General features: G+C 44.0%; 1 protein-coding gene across 1 annotated transcript; it reads right to left on the reverse strand.

The window, feature by feature from the left end:
* Window positions 1–3,254: 3,254 nt before the first annotated feature.
* LOC104273248 (anaphase-promoting complex subunit 1-like) lies at window positions 3,255–26,148 on the reverse strand. The gene is given in 49 exon segments (XM_009868506.1): window positions 3,255–3,370; window positions 3,539–3,673; window positions 3,927–4,125; window positions 4,451–4,546; window positions 4,903–4,989; window positions 5,180–5,318; window positions 6,127–6,194; window positions 6,572–6,649; window positions 7,481–7,598; window positions 8,097–8,183; window positions 8,408–8,601; window positions 8,900–8,953; window positions 9,047–9,137; window positions 9,391–9,467; window positions 10,136–10,210; window positions 10,802–10,880; window positions 11,038–11,120; window positions 11,277–11,314; window positions 11,317–11,395; window positions 11,553–11,644; window positions 12,384–12,618; window positions 12,906–13,177; window positions 13,400–13,518; window positions 14,275–14,451; window positions 14,453–14,499; window positions 15,576–15,754; window positions 15,873–15,943; window positions 16,038–16,074; window positions 16,182–16,260; window positions 17,002–17,150; window positions 18,015–18,106; window positions 18,653–18,918; window positions 19,459–19,533; window positions 20,384–20,571; window positions 20,719–20,779; window positions 20,941–21,081; window positions 21,259–21,396; window positions 21,950–22,015; window positions 22,127–22,217; window positions 22,487–22,582; window positions 23,184–23,393; window positions 23,596–23,816; window positions 24,309–24,454; window positions 24,579–24,652; window positions 25,109–25,191; window positions 25,349–25,458; window positions 25,649–25,700; window positions 25,846–26,007; window positions 26,101–26,148. Coding segments are annotated over 48 exon segments (5,541 nt in total). The 5' UTR covers window positions 25,927–26,007; window positions 26,101–26,148.
* Between the last annotated feature and the right edge of the window lie 8 nt (window positions 26,149–26,156).

The raw sequence follows: 26,156 nt of genomic DNA on the forward strand, positions 1-26,156 counted from the left end.
CTAGTCAGACTGCCCCCCCCCGAGCCAGCAGCATCCGCTTTGCGGCCGCAACTCTTCCTTAAAAACTAAAGAACGCAGGCAATTTATTACCAGTGTCATTTTAAATGGTGAAAAAACACTGAAACATGAATCGAGACGAAACGTTCACAAAATATGCTCCCAGAATTACTCACTGGTTGTCAAACATCTCTATTTACATGAGTCATGGCTCTTCGATTAAATCCCTGCTGGGTTTTCGGCTTTTTTGGGCCGTCCTCAGGAGACCTTTTGGTAAATTTTTCAATTCTGAGCAGAGCTGCTCTTTATTGAAACACCGTGGGATTGCAGACACCCTGGCGGGGTATATTTCCCTTTTTTTTACTTTTTTACTTTTTTTTGCAAGTAGGTGACGACAGAGGTCACTGTTGCCGAAAAGCTGCGCGCCCCAGATGAAAAAAGGGAACTCTGTTTTTGAACAGGCACTGGAGTTTAGCCTCTCCATCCCAAGGATCACGTTGTTGGTTCATGCGTCGTTGGCCCAGGGCTTTGCCACTGGCCTGGAGGCATGGTCTTCGAGAAGAGTTGGAGAAGCCACTCTCTCCCCCTCAAGCAGGGATCTCCAAGATTAGAAGCAAAAAAAAAATAACAAAGAAAGAAAACCACGGAGGAGGGGTAGGCATACACCTTGCCACTGCCTCTCCTCACCCAAACCCTGAGGGAGAGAGCAGCGTTAAAAAAAAAAAAATTAAAAAAATACATATAAAACCCCAGAAAGGTGACTAAGCACTCTGGGGTAGAGAGACATAACGCCAGAGGAGCTGCCGCGACGCGGGAGGGAGAGAACCTCCCCAAGCAAAACCCTCTCCCAAAAAGGGCTGAGCAGTCCTGCTCCTTGCTGTGATCCTCAGCCTGGAGGTTGCCAGAGGGGGAGGTTTTCGAGTGCTGGGCATGGGGCATCACAGCAGGAGAGGAGGAGCAGGAGGGACCTGCTTTGCCCCCCCTGCATCTTCCCAGGACACCCCCCAAAACCCTCCCACCATCCCGTGGCAGCCAGGGCTCGCCAAACAGTTTTCACCATGCAAAATTTAAAATATTCACCATGTCAGAGCCTGGCCCCAGCACCACAAGGAGCATGAAGCATTGCAAAAACCCATTGAATATATATATATATATGATTTCTTTTCTTGCAATTCACAGCCAGCAGCTAAAGTTTTAAACCACTTTGCAAAGCAATAAATCACACCTTACCCTGGCAGGTGGAGCTGGAGCCCGGAGCTGGTGGGGGGTTTCCACATGGGGGGCCAGGAGATCAAAGGTGGCAATTCGTAACGGGTGCCAGGCACCCCCGGGCCGAAACTCCCTCGTCCTTCTGCCCCACATCATTGGTCCAGGTCGTGGCGGCTGCTTTCAAATTCTGTTCAACCTTAAAAAGGAAACAGGAAGCCTCTCGCGGGGCTCTCAGCTTCACGCTCGCACACCCACACGCTCGCTCGCTCGCCTTCCTACCCTCCGAGGCTGAAGTAACAGAAGAGTTTCTGCCCCCAGCATCAGGCTGGACCTGTGGGGGGGATCCACCCAAAAAAAAAAAAAAAAGGCTTAAACCCTGGCTTTGTGGCTTGTTTTTTTTTCCAACTTGTGATCAAACACATTGCCATTGCCTGGCTTGCCAAGCCACCAGGCAAGAAATGTCCAAAACTCCAAATGTGGGACAAAACCTCTCTGATCCAGCAGCAGAGTGAGAGAGGTGTTAGCCTGCCTTCAGGTCGGGTTTCTCAGCTTTTCACCCAAAATCCAGAGTTTGCATTTGCTGCTCTTCCTCCCGAAAAAAACCCAGGGAACAAGAATTGAACCTGCGCGATTTATTGTGTGCTCCCTCTCCTTTCAAAAACTCCTGTCCCTGGGACTGGGATATCTCTTTGAAGGAACTCCCCACAGGACAATCCAATTTCCTGCAGGACACAAGCAACTTCCTTTTCATTGCTTTGGTTAAAGATTTAACCCCCTCCTGGAACAAAACACTGACTCTCCTACACGGGCGTGTGAGGCCATTGCATCAACTTCTGAGCAGTTTAAATAAAAAGCGCTGGGATTTGATTTGGGCTCCTCTCAACTTAAGATCCTGGAAACCTTGGCTAATACACATTCAGCACGTTCTTTTTAACAACGTTTAGGAGGTTCGTAGAATTTTGCTGCCTCTGTTTTCTTCATAATTGCTTTTCCTCCGTTCATTTGTCCCCTCCCAAAAATCCTTTGGCTCTCGTAGGTTCAGAAAAAAAAAGGGAATGAAGATCAGCACGAGTCCCACAGAAGATCAGATCTGAAAATTCAGAGTAAGCCAAGTCCAACAGCTTGGCTCTGGCAGCTTTTCTAGCAGCAATCATTCAACCTCTGTCTGCTTTCATTGGAGCAACTCCACCTGCTTTATGAAAAATTAGGTGCCTGCCTGTCCAGACGAAATTTGGAACCTGTCACAGTCCAAGCTCAGTCCTCAGGGGAAATGCAGAAGGCATCGCAGCAGCGATTGAAGGAAACACAACCGAATGCCCAATTAATTTAAATCATCTGTAAGCAGTTTCAGTTCTTGCCCAGACATAACGTAACACAGTGGAGGCAGGTGTTTTCTCAGCAGCCACTGACTAATTGCAGAACAAAGAATTAGAAAACAACAAAAAAGAAAAAAAATAAAGAAAAAAATAAGAGAGACATAAACAGTGCAGCAGCGAGCGTATTGTGGATGAGTCAGAGCAGAGCAACTTATACTTGCCGAGCACACACAGTCACGCAGGAGATACACCTTTATGAGACAATAAAAAAAAAATAAATCCCACGAATGAGATCGAAAAAGATCGTGCCGGTTCTTGAAAAGCAGACTTGGCACGACAGGAGCCGCATGGCAGGCGGCTTCACTCTCCCTCCCAGCCCGAGACCCGAGAGGAAAAGCGAGTTGAGCGTCCTTGGGCTGCCTGTATCTCCTACAGTCTCCCCAGTTAAGACACGTTGCAAGGGAAGAAGTTCTAAAAACAAAGGAAATCGTAGGGTTTCTAGCCAAGGGCTTTTCAGAATTCACCACAGCAACCCTCAGTTACAAAAGTAAATTTATTATTAGTTCACTTTTACTCTTTTTTTTTTTTTTTTTTTTCAATCTGCTGTTACAATTTATAAATAACTCCCAGTTATGTAGTCACCACGGCCGGGAACAGGTTTGAAGTCGACGTCGTTCAAGAAGTTACAAATTCAAGTATGTTTTACCTGTCTGTTTTTTGAAAAATGGGGACCTACAGCACCATGGACTGTGGGTTTGGAAGCAGCAGAGGAGCGAGCCTCAGCAACGCCCGGACAGGCATATTCAACTGCTTGAACTTCAAAAGCAGCTCAGAGAAGTTTGTGCTTCCTAAAGAGAATAAAGAAATTAAATAAGCACATATTGGCATAACGCTTGCCCCAAGGAAAGAACTGTTGAACAGACAGAAAAATCACAGAATTGCCAGGGAATCCCGCTGCTTGCAGGTCAGGAAAAAAGAGAATTTTTTTAACCAAGTTTCGAACCTTCCAGTCTTACCTTTCAAGCCTCCGGCTGCCAGCTGAGCCGGCGTGGGGACGGAGTGGTAAATGAGGAAGCAAGCCAGCATGCTCAGCTGCGACTCCTCAGCAGGCTGCCCGCTCAGGTAGGAGTGCAGCGAGACATCCCCTCCAGCTGCAGCACAAACACACACACACACACACACACACACAACACGCTGGTGAAATCGAGGCAGAGTTTGCTCCCACGTAATTGTTCAGTTATGATTTCAAAATCTCTATATAAAGTTGTTTTGTGCTAACATGCAAGTGCCGTCCCTTCAGCTACCATTTTTTGGTGCTTCTGAGGCAAAAGGCAACCCAGACCGGCAAGAAAAGGACACTGAGTCGCGATCGGAGCTCTAGGGTTAAAATTCTCTCCTCTGTACCTTGAAGCCACTGATCCAGAGAGTTATCGATAGTGCACTTCATCATAGGCAGAAATTCCGAGTTCATGAAGAGTCCTTGGCTTGGGTTCCTGCTCAACCTTTCCTGGTGGCTTCTGGAACTGAAAAATTCTAACACCAGCTTTATCTGCCACAGCTCGAAGGTCTCGGACATTTCTTTCCTTTCTAATCTCCTCACGGCCTAGCACAGGGGAAATGCAAAGTGAGAACATGAACTGGAGGAGGACGCAAATGTCACTGCCATCAGCATGAAGTAAACGATCCCCAGAATGCCCTTGCCAAGGGCTGCCCTTCTGAGAACCTACTGAGAAAAACTCCCCACTAATATTTCTGGTGTAATTCCAGTTTTTGTTAACTTAATTTTCTGATTTGCTTTAAAATTCTCTGCTCTCTCCCTGCCAACTCGTTCACATCTCATTCCTCCTCCTGTTCTGTCTTCTATGAAAATCCTGCGCAACAAACAACACTGTTAGGCTTTAAAAACAAGAAAAGAGGGTTTACTCCACCTGATCCATCGCTATGTAGGTAGGCAGCATCTCCGGGTTTTCTTGGGTGACACATTCATAAAGAATGGAGGAGAAAAGATCCAAGATTTCCTGTTTCTGATGAAAGACATGTGCTTAATAAAGCACACACATGCTCGGTATAATTTATTTCAGATCTCATTAAAGTTAACCTATGCACCAACATTGCATAAATTAGTAATAGTTAACACCACCTCACAGCTTGTTTTTATTCTCGGGCTTATTATTAAAACTGGGCACAACGTGGCTGCATTTTACTCTCTCCCTGAAGTCATTCCATGCAAAGAAATCCAGTGCAAAAAAAGCCCTAACCCCTTAGAATATTCCCTGTCCCCACTAATCAAAGGGCTGAATTCTGTTGCTCAGTTTCAAGCAGGTGTCTCCCACCTTTATTCATGCAAGAAACAACACTAGCACACATTTAGGCATTGTACCTGGCCCATGTTCACAGTTGGTTTGCAGAAATAATCAGCAAAGGAAAACAGAGCGGGATCAGAAGTGAAAGCTGAAATCGCTTCTGGCTAAAAAAAAATAAAACCAAGATTAAAACTGTGCTCTTGAAAATGAATTTTTGGTTTTACCACACACATTGTAACGTCAGTACTCTTGACCACGTGGCAGAGCTACATGCTAGGAATCAGTAATCCAGTAAGACCTGCAGTGCTTCCCTCAGCTGTTCAGGAGGATGAAAAACCAGTTTGGGAGCGGTACCTTGAACGCCCGAGCTTCTGAGTTGCGGTGAGTAACGGTCTGCGCCAAGAGGCTGCGCCAGCCCATCGGGTCCTCCTTGTAGGAGAGCTGCCCAGCTCGCAGCTTCACGTATAACACACCGCCCTTGGCGAGGATTGACCTGAAACAACAACAACAACAGAGTCAAACTACCTGGGGACCCAGAGGATAGGTAAGTCCCAAAGTTCCTTAGTTGGGAGCAGCACAAGAAGGCTCCTTTTCTGGTCAAACGAGCACCCAAGGCTCAACTCAGGTGCTGAAGTTATTTTTCAAGAGATGCTGCCTGGTCACGCCTAATTCATTTTGATAGTGGCATTTCAAGTGACTGAGGAAAGCGTCTTACTGATGAGAGATGCAGCAGCTGGCCGCTTCTTGACTGCTCACAGCAACAACTTACCCTGCAGGCTGTTAGATGCAAAGATGAGACCGATTCTACCCACTGATACTGCATTCCGGTAAGATTTCTGTTTTTCACAACTGCTCAAGTTAAAAGGCGGCAAGCGGTGCTTTGTATACTTCACGTAACATGAGAAAAATAGTATTTCACAAAGCAGTAACTGTTAGCTACTACTGTATCAACAGTCTGGGAAACATGACATCATAACAACTCAAAACTAAACTAAAACCATGAGTTGAAGATGGTTTCTGGTGCCGCTCAATCCCACTGCCAATATCTGCGGTTTTTACTATCAGGTTTTCCCCTGCACTGTTTTTCTGCATGAATTATTCACATCAATAGGCGAAACCAACTACGCAGTTTCTTTCTTCACCCTAAAGTGCTGTCAAATGCACAACAGTGAACTGATCAAAATCAGATTTCTTTCCAAATCACAGGTGTTACAAGTACAGGAGGTTTTTTTAGAAAAATAAATAATATTTAACGTTACTACAAGGTCATCGTTCAGTTAGGAATTATGAAGAATACTTACTTTAGATGATTTGTTCCCTTGCTTAAATCTATTAGTAACTCCCAGTACCGTGGTCCCTTCACTCTGATCTGTCAATGGAAGCATTTTTATTACTAGATATAACTAGAATCATAAAATTAAGAGGTTTCTAACACAAGCCTACAGTTCTTTCTGGGCCCTTAGAAGAGCATGTGCCCCTTTTAGAGCATTACCCACCCAAGAAATCTCAGGAGGAGGAGCACCTATGCTGTGTCTCTCCTACAGGAGAAGCTTTCTGGCACAATTTAACACACCCTCCATGGTGACAGAATTGTCTTTGGACCGGTTACTACAGGACAGTGTCGTCCGGAGTGGGGTTAAGGTTCAAGAGGGAATCAAGGAAAAGTCACAAAAGCCTCTGTTCTTGCACTCTTTGTGCCACCAGCTCGGTGATTAAATTCCTCATTAAAAAGCAGACTTCCTTTACCTGCTTCAGTAAGTGAAGCTCTGGAAGAAGCGTGGGTGCCATCAGTTCCTCGGTGGCTTCTGTGTACCACTGTGTGCCCTTCAAAATGCCACCGGTGGTCATAGGTTAGTTAAAAAAGCTCATTTTCAAGGGAGGAGAAAGAAAACGCGCCTCTCGTAACAACTCCGCCGGCAGAAGTTTCTGTTCCTGAGCTCTGAGTAAATACATGACTTAGCATTGCCTTTAATGTCAGGAAACATAAAGCCTAAATTAATGTTACATTTCCCACAGATGGATCGACACATAATGTTGCACACGCCGGGCACGCTTCGACTGAAATCTGAAGGTTTGAGAAGTAAATTATGTTAAAAACATGCACAACTCTTTGCCAGAACCCCAATTGATCCAGGCTACACTTATTCTCCTTGAAAGCCCAAGAATCCTTTTGTTTAGCCCTTTCACAAGCATCACCTGCCTCACAGAAGCCCACACAAAATCAGTCCCACAGGAAGGAGTCTTCCCCACACAGTGCAAGCACCAAGGAGAAAACACTGAGTTGCTCGTTTCAGCAGAATTAGGAGGCGGCTTTTCAAAACCACAGATGGTTCCAACCCCCTCTGCAGCTTTCAAAGCCCTTCTTTAGAAAGAGGAGAACTCTGACCCTGGGTTAACACCACATGCTCTGCTGTTTGAAGACTTTGTGGTGCCTTTTCCTTGTCCTGTATATTCTGCTCTCAGGGCGACATCAAAGCACGCAAGAGGCGTGAGTAGGCTGAGCACAACCCTTCAATTAATTGTGTAGAATCTGGCTCGGGTCTGCCACAACTTGAAAAAACAAACCCCAGGCTGGTGGCCACAACAAGGAGAATGGCAAGCCTTTGGTTGTCTCCCACACCTCCTTGCTCCCCTTTGCCTCCCCAAAAACGTTACCTTGTAGGTAACCTCGATCAGGGCGTAACAGGGAGTGTTGGAATCCACGTCGACAGGCGTCAGGAGCCTCGGCTCCGCCGCTAGCACGTACAAGTGACGCAAAGCCTGGAGGTGGTACCTGCACATGGGAATAAGGAATAATCCCAATAATCCTGCACACAGCTCCAGAACGATATATAGTTGTTGATTAAACTGAAGGGAAATTGGTAGTAACATAGGAGGTTTTCTTTTTTTCTTTTTTTCTTTTTTTCTTTTTTTTTTTTAACATGAATGGGTCAGTTAACAAAGCAGGACTTGCGGAATCAGAACTAAAACGGATCAATAGTCATGAAGAGACGGATCTTGCCTAAAAGTCTTCTCAGCTGAGCCAAGCGGAACAGTCAAACCACAGGAGTACAGTGGGAAACCTACTTGCATTTCCTCAACGATCAAACATCACTATCACCATCTTGTATCTTCACTTATTTCTTCTGTTTTCCACTTTTTTTTTTTAAAACACTCAAGAAAATTATTTACAGAGCATCTAAGTAAAAATTCTATGTCACTTGCCTCTAGGTAGCCTCTTTTGTAAGAATATTTAGCTTAAGGAAACCCTAGCTCCCTAGCAAACCCTTACCTGTTGTCCGTGCTGTGAACAGGGAAGTGAGGGTACAGAGCGCAAAGGAGAGCAGCAATTGAAGAATTTGAAGTGCTCAATGAATACCTGTGGAAAATCACAATTTATCAGTTCTCCTGCTAACAAACACTGCCCACCAGCAAATATTTTGGTGTCCTGGGGAAGCGAACTTTCATTTTCAACAGAAGATGTCTTTACACATTCCTGTTTTATTTTTAAAATAAATAGAAGCAAAATGCACACTGCTCCAGCTTTTGCAAAGAAGAAGGAAAAAACCCAAACCTCAACTCCCTTTGGAAATGGCAAGTTACCTTCCTCCTCCCAGAAAGAGGAGCCCCAAAGCCATGTGGTGAGCCAGGTGGAACCCATAGTTCATCTCTCCGCCTGTCTTCTTGTGCATGAAACGGCAAAGCTGAAGGACTTTGAGATTTCCCGAGCCAGCCATCACCATTGCCAGAGACAGAAGCAAGACGCTCAGGCACGTTTCAAGGTTGTAGTGACCTGTCTTCGAGTAGAAGGGGGAAGGCATGATTACACTTCCACAGTCAAAGACATGTTTTTGGTTGGTTGGAAATGCTGCTTGCTACCCCCGAGTTTGAAAACCACATTCTGCAGAAAGAGGGAGAGCAGAGGACCAGCAAAGCCCTTAAAAACATTCTATGCACCCCATTCTACAAATGGCCTGTGATGTAAAAAAGTAAAAGGGATGGGTTGGCTTCCATTAAGGTTTTGGTGAGGGGCAATCAAAGCATGTTACACAAAACAGCCTCCCCTTCACTGAGAGAAAACTAGGAAGAACTTACTATTGAAGCTGTGGGTGCTGACAAACACTTCAGGAAATCTGTTGCGTATTTGTACTGGAAAGAAAAGAAATGCATACTAAATACAGAGACAGAAGAGAAGTTAGAGCTCTATGGAAAAGGAAGGAAAAAAAAATAAAAGTCTCTTACCAAGCACTTAAATGCTGCCAGATTTTCTGAACCAGCGAATCGAAATCCCAGCGACAAACACGCTCCAGCAATGATGTAGACATGAGCTTGCCTAATAAGCAACATAAACAGGAAATGACTAAATGTTTCTCTTTTCCTCATCTGAATGCACATCGCAAACTCCTTTATAATTATAAAAAAGGAAAAATGAAAAAAAGGGAAAAAAAAAAAAAAAGACTTGTCCTTTACAGAAAGTGGAGACTAGAATTCCCCAAATGTCAAGGGAGATATTTTTGTGTGCAATGCTGATGTGTCTACAGAGTTCAGCTGCATTCTTTAGAAGAAGAATTTTACACATTACTTACGCTAGTGTTTCTAAATTCAGGTCTTCAGACGAAGGCAGCTCCGTTGCATGAAGAGATATACTGTTCTCTCGTATGATCTGCAAAAAGTGTTAAGAGTGAGGAAAATTAACCCAGGGGGAAACTGATTGACTAACGGAAACTCCAAGCATTGAGAATTTGTCAGTGCTACAAGAGATCTGTTTCACAGGCATATAAATTTTTTTTCCCCCTGCTTTGTGCTAGTGCTTCATTGTATTTCTTATTTAAAAGGAAAAGCCAGACCTAGTCCCTTCAAGATTTCTAGAACAATGGCAAGATCGGTAGGACATCATTGTGTGTACTCAAATACGAGACAAAACAGAACAGGATGAGACCTCAAGAGATGATGCAGCCCATGAGCATCCTATATTTCTGACAGACACTCATCTAAGCTATTCGCAACGCTCAACTGAAACCTCCTCGCAGCAATTTTGCACCTGGCTTCTCGCTTGGGCAACAGGGAGGAAAGTTTAATCCTTTTTTCTCTCTGGCACCATTTCATGCCTTGAACGGTTGAACACCTCTTTGCTCCCCTCCTCTCTGGCAACGGGAGTCCCCAGTGCTCCCGTAATGATCCAGGAATCCAACACAATGGTCATCTCTGTCACGCAAACATGATTTATCGCGTGTTTTCTTGTGCGGCTCGTGACTACAGAAATGTTCACACGCAGAACAATCCAGGGAAGATGTCAAATTGGAAATAGGCACATGAACAGTAAATACCTACTTGAGGCACGTTGCTATTAACCCACTTGGAATTGGGCAAGATGTCATCCCACAGAATCAGGCACCGAGCCAAGGTCTAAAAAAAACCGAGAGCCAAAACATAAGGAAGGAAAAAAAAACAAACAACACAAACTCGACGGTATTTTTTAACGTACTAACTGCACCCACAAATCCAGACAATCCAGCTACCTGCCAGCACCTTCTTCGTATCAGTAATGACAAAATCGCTTCTATTATAAGAGATACAAATTCTGCCTGCAGAAAAAAGAACTAGAGAGTAAATCTTTGCGAAGTCTGTATCTTTAGCTGGTAAACTGAGAAGAAAATTCACCTACAACAGATGCTGAGGCCTAATTTATTTTTTTATCTGTGAAATTAATCTGGGGAAAGCTATACAGATTTACCTAAACTTTTAATTTAACATTCCGCATAAAATGTATCATTCATGTGTTTCTCAACTGTGTCTCATGCTGCATAACAAGCAAGCTGCCTTATTACAAGCAGAAATTGTTTGAAGGTATGAGTGTAGCTGGTAAACCTGGTGTTTGCCAGCCATCAAAAGGATTCTGATGGTAGGCATGTGGGCTGAGTTAAAAATAAGAAAAAAAATAAATAAATGCATTTTTAGCACTAAATAGATGGAGAAATGAAAAAAAGAAAATCTTACCCTCAATAAAAGGAACTCGGGTTTCACGAAGTCCAGCAAATACATGGTATCCGGTGCTTGAAGCCAGTCAGCTATGGATCTGAGGAGCACAATAAAGGAACAGGATTTCCAGGTCGTATTTCAGCGACGCACAAAATCAAGTAAGCCACACACAAAGCCAAGCTGATATTACAGTCATTTAAACCGCTACCGCCACAAGTCACCGCAAAATACTCAAGCCTATCCAAGGTCGATACCTGTTATTAGTCTTCAGGTAGATCATAGCAAGCGCAAGCGTGGCGCCCGGGCACGTAACATCCACGTTGATGGTGTCTCCCTCCTGTGAAAGCAAAACACCTACTTTCAGAACAGCCAGCATGGAAGGCAACACCTGTAGCAACGCGTAAACCCATTCAGAGTCACTTGTTACGTTGAGACACACTTTTCTTGGACTTCTAACTGTTGCTATTTTTGGCAAAAGCCACAAAGCGCATACCTTGATTTGGTAACTGGGAGACTTGTGCTTCTCTCTACCCGCCTGTGCCCCCCAACCATGTACTGGTAAAGCTGCTCAGGGACGTTGAGGTCCGACATACCAATCAAATTGCTGCCGTGCTAAGGGACGAAGAGGAGAACATGGAAGTCATGAGAAAAAAAAATGCTTTTCTCCAAGGGAGTTGGGAGTCAAGGACGGAATGGCTCTCTTATTATCCCATCTCAATTTATAATGATTCTTCTGCTATTTGGAGATGAAATGAAGGGAGGTGCTTACCCCCAGGCAAACCATGCCCAAGGCCAGCCCAGATGCAAGCGAATAGGACTCTCTGTCTGTGCAGTACTCCATTTCTGGCCCAGGGGGACGCCCTGGAAGAAACAGAAAAAGTGAAATTCAGCTTCACTCATTCATAAATAAATAGATAGATAAGGAGCTAGCACCTATCACCATATTAATGAACATTCTGAATTCCAGCCAAGTAAACATGATTTAATTAAGCACTACATTCCTGATGAAATGAGGAAAAAAAATAAAATAAAATCTGTCCCTTCTCAAGAAAGTCAGTAAAGTTCTCAGTGGAACTGCAAAGAATTGTCACTTAACCCCTACATCACTAAACGGTAAATCCCTCCAAAAGTGGCATATACGGCTAAATGATAGAGTTAGAGTTCAGAAAATGGCATGTTACAATTGCCTATGCTTTAAGACCTCAGGACCTATCCAAACGCTGCCAGTAGAGCTCAAAAGCCTTTGCTAGAAAAGATTGCATCTTTCAAACTACCAGAAATACGAGAGAATTTCACCCTTAAAATTTATTCCATTCTCCATTTAACAAACCACACAGTCTCTTCTAACTAAAGCTATATATAAACATGAGTAAGAAGTCAACTCTTACAAATAAAATCAGAAGAACTACGCACAGAATGAGGACACAATTTAGATCAGAAATTCACTGTTCAAAATCAGCTCTTGAAGGCTACTGCTTAGAAAGCCTCGAACGAATTCGGAATACGAGAATTTAGGACGTGACAGCCATACTCCCACCCATCTAGCGAGCAAAAAAACCTGTACCAGCAAGAGGAAACACTTTTTATCCCCAGCACATACCGATTTCAGCCAGCAGGACCTCCGCCGTGTGCCTGTGAGCGGTGCCCTGATAGACGAGGCCAATTCCTATCACAGCAGCAACCTGCACATTGTGGGGGACGTCCAGCTCCGTCGAAGTTGGTGGCAGGAGGGCAGGGATGTGGATGCTCAGGAGGCGTGTGATGGCCATGTCCATCGTGCCCAGCTTGGCGGCAGAAACACCAAGCAGCAGCCCGATGCTCGTCATCTCGTGGCCCTGAGGAAGGGGAACACAAATGCAGATGTGTTCAGAAAAGGAAAAATGCTGGTTCCCTTCACCTGTCCCATTGTGGAAAGATTTAGCAACAAAACCGCTGTAAATCTTATAAACAGAAATAAATTCCCACACCACTAACATTAACGAATCAACTCTGATAATTCTCCCACACCAGGAAACTGCCGATTCAGCACTTTAAAGAAATCTGTCGACTTCCCTTTCTCAATTTGTTTAAAGAACCCGAGTCTCCCAGACATTTCTCTCCATTGCCTATGGAAGTGCCTCACCTTCGTTAAGTAGTCATGTATGTTGAGTGTGGCGAGTTTTGTGAGGTGCCCGTTGAGACCTAGGGCCATGAGGAAGCCCGCGTATTCGTTGGCCAGCTCGGCGATTTTGGGCTTGTTATAGACAATCCAAGCAGAGTCTATCTGCGAAGCAGGCGCTATCTTCAGGCCAGCAGCCACCCCGTTGTGAAAGCTGGCCCAGCAAGCCATGTTGGGCGGCACATCGATGTTGCCGCTGTTCAGATCGACCGTGGTGTTCCTAGGAGGGGCTCGGCCTGCCAGGGAGAGAATCATTAAAATCAATTAGGTAAATCCAAACCGATTCGAAACTGAAAAAGAGCTGCCGCTTCACAAAAATCACACTGGAGCTGTGAAACCCTTTGAGTGAAGACACAGAAGATACTACAAAAGGCAAGACATTTCAAAAGAAAAAGGGATTAATGACTGAAAGGAGCTCCTTTGCATTCCATTAAAATACTGAATTTCTTTTGACGTACCGGTTAGATTCAGCTTAGGGATGGGCAACTGCTCCGTTGGCACAGGATGATACGAGAACAAAGTGAACATTCCCCGTCCGACAGGTAGTGCCATGGTTCGCTGGCACAGCTGTAATAACCTGTTGGGGAGAGAAAAGCAAAGCCAAGCCAATTGCTTAATATGGATTTTTTTCCCAAATATATACCATAAAATGAACCTACAGGCACTAGACTTGTTTGTTTCTGGCTATGAGGTTGTATGTTGTCTTCCCCTTTTTTTTTTTTAGTGGGCTAAACTTTCGAACCAAATGTTTGGCCCTCAAAAGACACACTTGTTGAAACCCATCGCTCTTCTCCCCCTCTAAAGCTAGGTGCTAGTTAAACAAATCTGTGCTGCAATGTAGCAGCTCTACTGGAAATGAGGTGAAAGGAAAAAGCAAACCAAAGCTGATCACCCTATGGGATCTTGCTATGACTAGTGATCACATCTAGCAATAACCTGTGAACAGAATTAATAATGTGCTTCCAAGAATGCTAACCACAATTCTCTATGATTTACTCTGGAAACACTTTCTAGACTTGTTAGATTACTCAGCTTGTTAGGTCGGGCAATAGTTCAATGCGTTCCCTTAGCTTCCCACTTCTGCTGAGTGTTTCGCTTGTTAACGATATTCTGAAGTTTACTTCTTTCCCTTCTTTCCCTTCTGTTTTTTAAAATATGGCACTCTTAACATCCCCAAAATAAGCCAGTCTACTTTAATGTTCAGTTTGGACTAAAATCTAGTTGCACTGTTGGGTTACACACACGAAACTTTAAACCACCAAAAATATTCATGCTGTTTTTCCACCCAAGTGAAATGCTAACAAGAAACAGCCAGAAATGTGGAGCGTTTTACCGGTTTTCTTTCTCTTCTATGTACTCATGGTCACTTGCTTCTGGCATTTGCACCACGTTGACACGTACAGGCCGGGCGCTCTGCAGAAGCCTGCGGACCTCCTGCACTCGCAAATCCTCACTCCAGATCAGCGACATCACCTCCTCATTCATGTCATTCATGCCATCCTCGTCAAAAAAAATCGGTTCCAGCGGGAATATCGGAGGACAGCACCGGGCCCACGGACTGCAAGGGGAAGAGAAAGGGAAGAAGTCACTGCCAGTACAGCACACAGGTACTCATAACCGTGAGAACATTGTAAAATCAACCGATTTTGCACTTCTAAATGGGATAAATGACCACGAAGAGAGGAGATGACATATGTAGCAAAGGCTGACAAAGGTGACATATGAAACAGTTACTGTTCTTTCAAAACTATTTCTTGTCTCAGAGCAGCAGTAGGAAAGGGCTTTCCCCACCCCGCCAACACAAGTGCCTCTGACAGCTACAGAAATGTTTTTTTCTCCAAGTTCAACGGTGAGAACCAGAAACCTCAATGAGCATTTTGATATATATTAAACTGGTGATTAAAGTCCAGAAGGCATAGATGCAGGTGGTGAAAAATCACTTTTATAAGCACCAGTACCTACTGACCTTCAACCCCACTGGGGCTGCTGTTCCACATATTCCAGTCCGAAACCTGCATCACTTTACTCATCATTGATGTTTCCAGGAATTAAGAGTTTTAATTTGGATTCCTCCATGCAACACCCTTGATAAAAACTAAGCTACCTATTAAAATAAATAGTGTCTCTGCAGGACAGTAGAAAAACCCAAGCCCACCCCTCTCTAACCGGGTCATTTTTCCTGTTCAATATCTCAGAATTTCAGAAAGATACAGAAATACACAGAGCAGATCAAACACAGTGTCTTCCTAGGGCTTGCTAGTCACACAAGACACAGGGAGCACAAGTAGATTAACCACTGATGAATGAAAATCAATTTCTTCTGATAAATACGCGCTAAATCTCAGTACATAACTGCACCACCCATATAGCCAGCGTCCGTTTTGAAACAGGAAACCCCACCCTGCCCTCCCGAGAGATGACAAACAATTTGATGTTTGAAGATCACTTTATCCATTTAAGGTAACGTATATTCGAGGCATTGTTATAAAGTAAGTGCTGAAAACCAAATTTGCCGTCATTTTAGGATTTGGTACTGTTAATTGGCCAAAACTTCACCAGCAGAAAATGAAACAGATTTTTAATGAGCGGTGGGACGTGGGATTTGAAGCAAAATCCATTTAGGATTGTACTCACAGATTTACCCTTTTGCAGGTTCCCTTCACATGCCTGTTTGGACAGATCCTGGCGCCCAATCAAGAGACAAACTGCTTCTGGCCAGTCTGAGGCAGGCTGCTCTCGGCAATAATATATCGCATCTCGAATAGGGAGAGCTACGCCAAAGGGGAGAGACTCCAGATCCCTTAAGGTGAAACCTTAAAACAAATGAGGAAAAAAAAAATCATAAATAAACTGTGTATTCCTCATCACACAAGCACAAGACCATTATTTATGATTGCCACCGTTTTGCACAATGATAAAAGCAACTCTTACCAACATCAGTCATCCAAATAACTAACTTCTCCGCCAGGCTGGAAACAGATGTGCCGTGTCTGAAACCGCACCTGTAAAATAAAGGACAAGTCAATAAAAGCTAGTGCAAAAAGTCAGCAGAATGCCAGAAAACTCAAAATACTATTAAAAAAATAAACAACATACCGGCTGTCACTCTGTTCTCTTTGCTGTTTTCTTTGTCCTAGGAAAGAGAAGGCCACGTTACTCCCACGTTCTCAAGCAAAAAGGAGAGCATGAAACAAGCACAAGGCACTAGGAGACACCATGATGGTACAGAAGCATCGTTACCTGATGTGATCTTGTACAAATAATGGGACGCCTCGTTAGACACAGCACTCTCGTCACCAAGTATATAAAGGGCCACGCTCTGGATAGGAAAAAGACAGCATAATACGAAGTCACTCAGTGTGTAGTGGAAGGGAATTCTAGTAATTTAAATAGCAGGACAGGTTTATTGTGAAAAGGCCGATGGTGAGTCTGAAAACAACTGAAGGCAAGTCTAAAACTTCGATGCTTCAGTTTTCTACCAGCACCGACAACTACTCACACGACTCAACATCTATATTGCTTCAGAAGCAGGCTGGGAAATTCCCTCTCACATAACACAGTTAACTTTTGAGTTACATTATTACTTTCCACATGCCACTACTGCAAACCACAAAAAAAGAACATAAGGCAGCGAAGCACAGACTACTCACTCTGAGCTCACGAGCTCTCCTTCCCAACCTCAAACATCATCTCCCACCTGCTAAAACCCATCCACACCCTTCACTAATGTTAAAGTAATAAAACAGGGGACTTACAGGGACTTCCCTCTGCTATACAGACTTTATCCTCTCCACAGAGAGGCTGGGGATACTCAGGAGAATTCCACGCAGAGATATGAGGTCTATGTTTGGAGCAGCAACACTTGGAGATGCTCTGAAGAGTACAGCTCCAGCAGAATTACTTATCACACGCTCAAAAGCCCTCCAGGATGCTCTCGTTGCTTCAGGCAGTACAATTAGACCCTCGGTTATTTGACATCACTTGCAGCTGGAGCAAACCCTAGCCACAGCGCTGCTCTGCTTCAAGACTAAAATATATCCCTTTTTAGCAAAGTACCTACCAGTACTATCAGTTTGCTCCTTTCACAGATTCCTGGTAAGTAAGGATAAGGCTGCACTGCTTCTCCCTTCAGACAGGAGCTCAGCCACTGGAAGATACTTGGAGGCTCAGCAGAAAAGAAGGAGGGATGGTGCATGAAACCTGTTTGGGCTTAATCATACGAAGAGCAAAGAGTCTGAGCTCGTGGCAAGAGCACGACAATTCCCCACACTTTCTCAAAAGCAAGCCCCGCAGTTCTTCTTTTAACAATGAAAAATGCAGAATTTCCCAACACATTACAGACCACACATCCCTCCCATTAGATGAAGTTTATAGCTAGACGATAACAAAAACTTGAGACACCTATCCATCTTTCAAAACCAAAAACTCTCTGAGCTCACAGTGAAAAGGAGTAAGTCTAGAGCAATTCTCAAAAACCTGACTGGAATAGTCTTGTAATTCAACAACATGAAATTGCTTAAGTGAAATTGCTTCAATCTCTGTCTTTCCTGTCCCGCAAAGCCTGAGCAACGCTGTATTTTTATATTTTTTTTTGGTCACAAGAAACAGTAGTTTTCCTTACATGACTAGCAAATTTCAGCTGGTAGGACACCAAACAGGTGCACCGATAACATTTGACCTTTTTTTAACTTCAACTTTTGCGGTTTTAGCTCCGATTTGGTTTTTATGAACCAGAAACTGAGCGCCTGCCAGCCTAACAATACTTTCCACAAGAAACGCACATCTCACTACCACGCTTTTCCATTAAGATTTCTGAGCCAAGAGTTTGCCAAGATGAAGCCATTGCTCCCTCCCAAGTCCTTGTTGTGCAGAACGACCCATGAGGCATCAGACCGGAGCCACCACCTCATGAAATGCTTTAATTTCACTCTGATGGCTCTTAAAATTAAGGCAACCTCAGCACTCTGAGCAGTTCTGCACACTGGAGTTAAGTCTCATCCAGCTTTAAAGGGAACAGTTACACCAGCATGCCCAGTATTAGAGATAATTTGCAGATACCCAGGTTAAACTCACCTTGATCGATTAGGCATGTCTGTCTGGAGGTTTTTACGAGGGCTGGATAGTCTCGGTAGTAATAATCTATATAAGCTTCAAGTTTTAAATCTCTAGAATGAGAGAGAGGTGAGTCACATTAGAGCAGGGGGAAAAAAACATTCCACCTTCCCACGTTTCTGCGATGTTGAGGTTTTTTTAATGTTAGGAGGGAAGTTTTGACTTCCTTAATCAAGACTGCTCACGGGCACTGCTCGTTCCCTAAGTGAGTCAATCTGCATGTTTAACTCCCTTTCTCTTCAGCTGCCCTTCTGCTTGAAGGTGGCTGCAGAAGACATGACAACACGGTCACTGGCCATGGCAAAGACGCCACAACAACAAGGAATATCTGGCAGATCCCACAAGCGGAGCTGTGACAATGCAGCAGGGAGAAGGAAACCTGCAGCATGCAAGACTTGTGAATCACACCAAGGTTGGGGAGTGGCTGGAATCACATAAGTTTTCCTATGGCAAAGACTTTTAGCACAATAACGTCTTAAATGTTTGTTCATTTTCTTCAAACACATGAAAAGCCTGCTCCACCTCGAATTCCCCATAAAAACAACATCAAGATACTCTGCATGATACCTAATATCTGCAATTTGTCACTTGGGGCATACCTGGCCAGCTGAACCAGGAGAACAACGAGCGAACGAATTCCTTCTCCCATGAGACTATTCAGTTTCAGTTCCTCATAGATGAGATGAAGAATGAAGAAAATAGCAGGAACATGGGTGAAAAGGAGGGTCGAGGAATCCAGACTAAGGCTCTGCATAAAGTCATCCTTCGGAGCCAAAACTTCCAGAGGGTCCAGTCGCAAAGCTTTGGCAACAGGATGCGACTCAAAATTCCGATGGTAATCGGAGCTCAAGAGATATTCCCAGTCCTAGACCAAATAAAAGAGGCAGAGGCTCCACAGTGAATGTAACCTTCCAGCAAAAGAACTCCAAAGCACTCTGTAAGAGGAAGTTTTTTCCCCGTAAACCGCTACAAACGCAGTAATTCAGCCGCGTCCACGCAAACCCCAGTGAAGCAATCTTAAAATATTCCACTAAATTTGGTGGAAACCAATGCATTCAGTGAAGTGTGGAATTTGTCGCTCCTAATTTGAGGAGTTGAGTGGCCGTGGAAGTAAGACACTTCATTTTAAAGGGGAAATTTAACATCATCTGGCATTGCTTTGTGATCCATATTAAATTCATTCCCAAGTCCAACCTGCTTTTGTGGAAGGGAGAACCGTGACAAACAAGGTCACAGGGCAAAAACACTTTTGTGTTTGCAATCTTGTGCTTGTAATTTCAGATGAAATGCAATACTCAGATGGTGTTTCCTCTGGCTTGCCTTTAAAAAAAAACACAAACACACCAAAACAATTAACCAACTTCCCCCACCCCAAGGCTCTTAAACAAAATGAACGACGTCTTACTTCATCTGACCCTGTTTCTGATGGTCTAGCCTTCTTTGGAGCAATAACTGGTGAAAGGGACCCTTCAAAATCAAGCTGCAAGAAATAAAAAAAATCAAAAAGTAGCCAAGAATTGGAATTCCTGAGGTTGCACAAAAGAATCACCGATCACAACACCTGAATTCAAATTAAGCATTACAGGACATTACCTTGGGTAACTTCTACATATTTTACTTTCATATAAAACATAAAATGCCATTTGGCTTTCTTTCTTCTATACATGGCTAGTCAATGCAGTGCCTGGTGCATGAATTTCAGTTTGACTGCCTAACATCTGGTATTTACTAGGACAGCGGAAATAACTGTGGATGAGGAACATAGATACACTGTAACTGCCTTCACTTCAGCCATATCTTGTTTCTTCACTTCTGCTCATATCGTTGCTGCGTTTTTTCTTTATTTCCCTGAGAGTACTGCAAATGTACTGGCTAGCAGGAAACTCGCTTACAGAAAATACATGCAGTAAAATAGTTGGGAAAAAAAAAATAAAAGAAAAAAAATACCCCAAATCTAGAACTTTACATGTCGTAACTAAAAAACTACGTGGGCAATTGTCTTTAGGAAACAAGAATCTGAGTGGTGATTTTTGTTCTATAGCAAAAACAGGCTTAATGAGGATTAGGCGAATCAAATCTTTAATGCATCAGTTTTAGTCATGAGAGGGAGTAAAACTGTAATCTATTTCTATTTGATCTAGACAATTGGTACACAAATGCCTTAGAATAATATTTAATGATAGACAAAATGTGCACCTAAAATTCAGCTCCACAGAATTGGTTCGATGGCATCTTGTTATTTACAACATGATACGATCTATTTCCAAGACAATTACTAAACCTCGAATTCCCAGGAGAGCTAACTTAAGCCAGGAAACGAGCTTGCTTACGTTCCGTGTCCAGGACAGCCTCTCTGTGTTGTAACCCATCATATTCATGAGGCACGTTACGAATAAATTCCATTCTGAGTGATAGCTTGGTCCTCCCGGTGCATTATACGCGTTGTACCACTTGACGAGCATCTGCACCGCTATCTCCTTGGGCAGGATAGCTTTGAGCCCCTGCAGACACCTTTTCACTGGCAGAAAAAAGAAACAAGGCTCATTGCTGAAACCAGCAATATGCGGCACTGAATCCTGACAGCTCAAGCTATACATAAACTACTTAAAAAATGAACCCGTGGAAATTGCGGAGTGTATTTCACGTGATGGATTGTGAACTGTACCCAGTTCCGAGGTGGCGATTTCAGGGATTGTCATTCGAACCATTGTGTTATTGCTGAGCTCCTGAAAAAAATTTAAGAAGTCAAATCACGTAAATGCATAAAAAGTCCTTTGCTAACAGCTCAGAACTCATACACATAGTAAACATATTCCTAATTCCTGGTTATTTGCTAGGCAAAAGGTTTGCAATGAAGCGTTGACTCAAATCATAGGGCAATACCTACTAAAGTCACTCTGTTGTGGACAGGATCTCTCAGAGCGTGAATGAAAGTCCCAAGCTGCTGGAAAGTACACTCTTCAACGTAAGTGGAGTCACGCAGTTTGGAAGAATCCCTTAGCTCTGGAACTGGGGACAAAAGCACACCCTGAAAAGCAGTAAAAATGGTGGCTTAGAATTAGCGAAATAAGAGGAGCTGAGCAAAGGACAGCTAAAAATCGACATTTTCAACGTAGCAATCAGCATTTCGAAAACAACCATAAATCTTTTATTTGAAGCTCTGACAACTAAACCCTTTCCAAGGCAGGATTTCCTTTCTTCTTACCTCTTCTAGGGGGCCCACATGTTTATTCAGAGGCTTGGAGGGAGTGCTCACGCTGTCCAAGGGAGTACTCAGCCGAGGCATTTGGTTGGACATAGTCAGAGATGGAGCGGGCAGCCCGGGAATAAAAACCTTCCCCACCTTTTTTGTGAACAACAGAGAGGAAAAGATTTGGTTTTCATGCCCAGGCTTCCATGAGCTTGCTTATATATACAGACACCATTAGTTTTTAGCATCCTAAAGGGAAAAGTTTGAAGAATATATACATGTGTATATATCCACACCTGTATAAGTCACAGTGGCCAAGGTTTCTGCACACGCAGAGGGAGCACAGTGCATCTTTATGTATAACTTAAGAAAAACCTTGAACTTTTTGGATTGATCATGTCCATCCTAACAGCCATTTGGAAAGCAACATAATTTGACGTCTAAAACTATCTAGCATGCTACAGAGAAGTGTAGAAATTTTTTGTTCAGGAATTCTTATTTTTCCATAGTCTTGACATCTTATTTCTCCACATTCATGATGTCCTATTTTCCACATTCTTGTCACCTTCTTTCTTTGAAAGCATTCTTTTACCTTAGTATTTTACTGTCACTAAGCTCAAGAGACTGCACAGGATCCCTCAGCGCAGCCCAGTTTGTAATCAAAGACTCAAACATTTATTTTGGGATAGGAAAACTGTCTGCTTACCCGAACCACTCCGGAATAAAGCACTAGATTTCCACTGCCTTCCAGAACCAGCAGCGTATCAATGCCCTGTAAGAATTGAGCAGAATATCCAGCTTCTTATATCGAAGCAAAAAGTTGGACAACACGAGTGACAAAGCAAGATAATCCACAGTTAAGAGTCTGCATGGAGGTACAAACCGGCACTGGAACCGCATCCTTCGCTTGAATATTGGTAACAGAACCAAAGATCAGCTGTGACTTGTCATTGCTCTCTTGAAATTTCACACACCTAGAGGTTTGAGAGAACAGGAAATGTAAAAGGACTGTCCTGTCTGTCGCTACAGAGAGATGACAGAAAATTAAAATAGCGTCACACGGTGCAGTTACTTTTCTTGTGGTATACCTGGTTCCTTCCTCCTTCCTTTGCCCTGCTACTTCTCTTATTTTTATTCTGCTAGTCTAATTAAAATCCCCAACGCACTTCTAAAGGGTAAAGTAGGTCAAAAACTGCATCGAGCTGGCAATATTCAGACTGTTCCCCAAGACAAGGATGCTCACCGCAGCTGGAGCTGGGATTCCACTAAAAAGCACAAGAACTTCTGCCCACAGAGGTCAGTGGTAATAAACACTTTGGACGCTTGGGAATTCTTCTCTCTGTAAAAGAGACACAATGCTCAGGATGCTCTTTAGACCACTGCAGGAAAGATTTCAGGAAGGAAAACACAGAGTCCACAAGCTGGAGGGTAAGGCCAGACTTCAACTAGTGGCACATCGAGTTGCCACAATGTGCCAGTCTCAGTCATTACTCTTGGAATTCCTCTTCTAGCGCTCCAATTTCCACATTCCCTCCTTTTTTTTGGCATTATTCTCCTGTTCAATATTAGCTTCTATGCTTCGTTTTGCCCCTTGTGATGGCCACAGAGAATGAGATACAGCCCCCAGAATACGAAAAAAAACCAAACCAACCCCAAAGCAATGACCAGGGTAGAATCTACTTGGCTTTAGAGATCTTGTTAAACCATTTCCCAGCTTGTGTGACAGGTAAAACTGCTCCAAATTGCCTTCTCAAGAGAGCTGCAACACATAGCAGCATCATTTTTCAAAAACACTAGGAAGCGCAGGCCCACACATCTATTTTAAGGCAGCACCATTTGCAGAAAGCACACACTAAAATAAGTGGCTCTTTTAACTTCCTTCTCCTCCACCTCCATGATGGAAAATCAGAAGTTCTCGCATCCCACCGCAAGCACCTGACCTCGTGTTTGTGACCGTTTCTGTCCACAGGTGATCGATGCACAGCTCGGGAATGATGGGTTCAGTTTCTGGTATGAGGAAGGAATCGCTGCAGGTGCTGTTGGGTGAATGGGTGACACTGTGCCTCTTTGGGGACTGGGCATTGCTGGAGAAGTTGAACCTCTGCACTCCGGAAAAAGAATGGACTCCCAGGGCAGGGGAGTGAGAACGGCTACGAGCAAAACACAAGAAGAGCGGATTATCAAAAAATCAGGTAGAGAATCCCAGGGATCCCATACATTTGTTAAAAACAAATCTAACTGGTAGGTTAGTTTTAAAATAGTAAACTTTAAAGGAGTAGCAAGCACAGCACCAACACCAGGGATCCATCCTATTCCACAGCTTGGATTTTTGGCATCTTGCTCAGCACCCACCTCAGCGCAGCCATGTTGGAGATGGAGGGCGAGCGGGACTGCACGCTGGGCGACGACACCGAGCGGCTCTGGCTGTGGAGAGACGAGTAGTTCTGGAAAGGGGAGCCCACGGGTGAGTCGCCTTTCGAGAAGCTCCAGAGATGGGCAGTCAAAGAGCTGCTGGTGGCCAAGTGCTGCGGTGTGCTGATCTGCTCCGAGAATTTCAGCACTGTGTTCTGCTCCTGGCAGAGGAAAAAGAAGTTCTGTGTGCACAAATAGCCAGGAAAATGCTCAAAAGGCTTGTTTTGAAAAAAATAATTTCTGCGTAGGTAGGTGCTCAGCTTAAGAAGTTGCTCCCACCAATTGTGCTCTCTCCCTCAGAGTCAAAGAAACTACTCTGGTTTTCAGGACAGTAAGTTGTTTTGTCATTTTTACTACAGAACCCAGCAGTTTAAACTGAGTCAAAATCTTCTCGTGCACTGCAAGGAATATCAGGGTAAACACAGTATGCTTCATCACCATCATGTCATCTCCCTGACTGCAGCACAGGCAAATACATGAAAGAAACTACTTAAAACAAAAACAGCAACAACAAAAAAACCCCACACCTACAAACACCCTAACTCTCTTAGAAATAAAATAAATCACAAACACCAGGCACTTCTAACACACGTAGCGTGTAATGACAACCAAAACTTTTTGATGATGAATTTTAGCTGACAATAAACTCGTACCTCTGGCTTTACTCTTCGAAGAGCCCAAACGGTGTGTAAACTCTGCACGGTATCGTAGGTCATCACGATGGAAGGTTCAGCATTGAGAAACACGATCCTCAGGGTGTAATCAGAGACATACTGCACTCTGGCTGAGTCAAACACACCTGTTAAGGAAGCAGGGAACTTCAGTGAAGGCGACAGGATCATTCCTACGGCAGAAACTGCTCAAAATGACGCGTTCAGCCAGACTGAGGGGCTCCAGATGACATGCAAAAGGTGTAAACCTACCTCCAGACTTACAGACAAGAGGTGCTATCTCATCTAACGGGTGTAGCATGCTGAACATAGTAGGCAAAGGCTCTCTAGAAAGAAAACAAACGAAATGCGTTCAAAAACCAAACGCTAGCCAGCATCATCCTTCTCTCTTGTAGGCGGTAACATGTGCTGCGATCTCAAAACAGTTCCTCGGACCTTAACGAATCAGAGCCCAAAATCTAGCAGCAGAGACATAAATTCTGCTTGCAGGAGCTTGCTGGAGTAACTGAGTCGATTAGCTGAGGCTGGTGTATCAAGCCAGGATGACTGGGTCTTGTTTTGCATCTCAGGCACTTGAGGATGACCCCACCTGGTGGCCACCTCCTTACTCCGCTTCTCAGCTGTATGCCCAGCCAGTAACTCAGGGTTACCCCCCTCACCAAACAGTTATAGGACACCCCATACATTTAGAGCTGAGAGAGAACATCTCGGTGATGCTCCCTTTGCTCTATCAGACTCACAATGAGGCTGTAATGAAGCAAACGAAGCCGCTCGGTGCGTACCTGGGTGGACTTGGAGGTACTTCGTGCGAAGAGCTGCTCCGCTCAAACAACAAACCATATTTTGTTGGCCAGACGCTGGCAACCTATAAAAATTTACAAATGGGTTTGCGGCAAAACAAACAAAAAAATCGAGTCCTTACTACACTGATGACATTTTATGCCCGAGAATCTCATTAAAGGGAAATAAGATGTTTAGGCCTTGCCTTCAGAAAAAAAGTAACAAGCAAGGCCAGCACTTACCTGAAAAGGCAAAGCAGCGATGTACTCCTTTCCCTCGATACTATGGACGTTTAAACAGGAATTCTGCAATATGCAGATACATTTCTCTACTATTTCATCACTGCCTGAAACTGGGGGGGATGAACGAAAAAAAATACACACGGTTAAACTTCTCTCTTTCCTTAGACACCTTCTCCATACAAAATGTAAATTTGAAGTGGGGGTGGCTGTTTTGCCACAGCAAGCCTTGGTGACTATGTATCAAGCCAAGCGAGGTGAACTAAACCATTTGCCCGGCGTTACAGAAAGCGGGGAACTGACCGTCAGCTTTTTCCGATTTTTCCTGGGGTACAGTGAAGTCGCACCACAAGGCCTGAAACCAAACACAGCATGATTATTTCCGGGCAACAAGATAATGCTACCACACAACCTCATTTTTGCCTGTTTCCCAAAACTGTTTGAAAACAGTCTGTATTTTTTTTCACAGATTCAGTCACCACCTTTCCATGTTTTCATACCTGCAGGACAGGGCTGTCAACGGTGAAAGCCTTGTAGACGGTAGACGCTTGGTTTTTACTCCCTTTGCTCCAAATGACCATATTGCTGGCCACGTACAGCTCTTCATCATAGTCCACCTCTTCTCCGACATCGCTGGCGCCTTTCCTCAGCTGCCAACTTTCCTGAAGAAACAAGATTTTATTCTATTAACGAAATAAAAGGTCCAAGACCCGCTCCGAGGGCGCTGAGACCGATTTCTTTCTGCCCCCTCGTACCCTCTGCCTCTCGTGGATCGTCACCTCTCGGAGGGACCCCACCAGCCCGGCCGCCC

Source organism: Apaloderma vittatum, unplaced genomic scaffold (assembly GCF_000703405.1).
Source record: "Apaloderma vittatum isolate BGI_N311 unplaced genomic scaffold, ASM70340v1 scaffold31874, whole genome shotgun sequence".
NCBI classification, from domain to species: Eukaryota; Metazoa; Chordata; class Aves; order Trogoniformes; family Trogonidae; genus Apaloderma; species Apaloderma vittatum.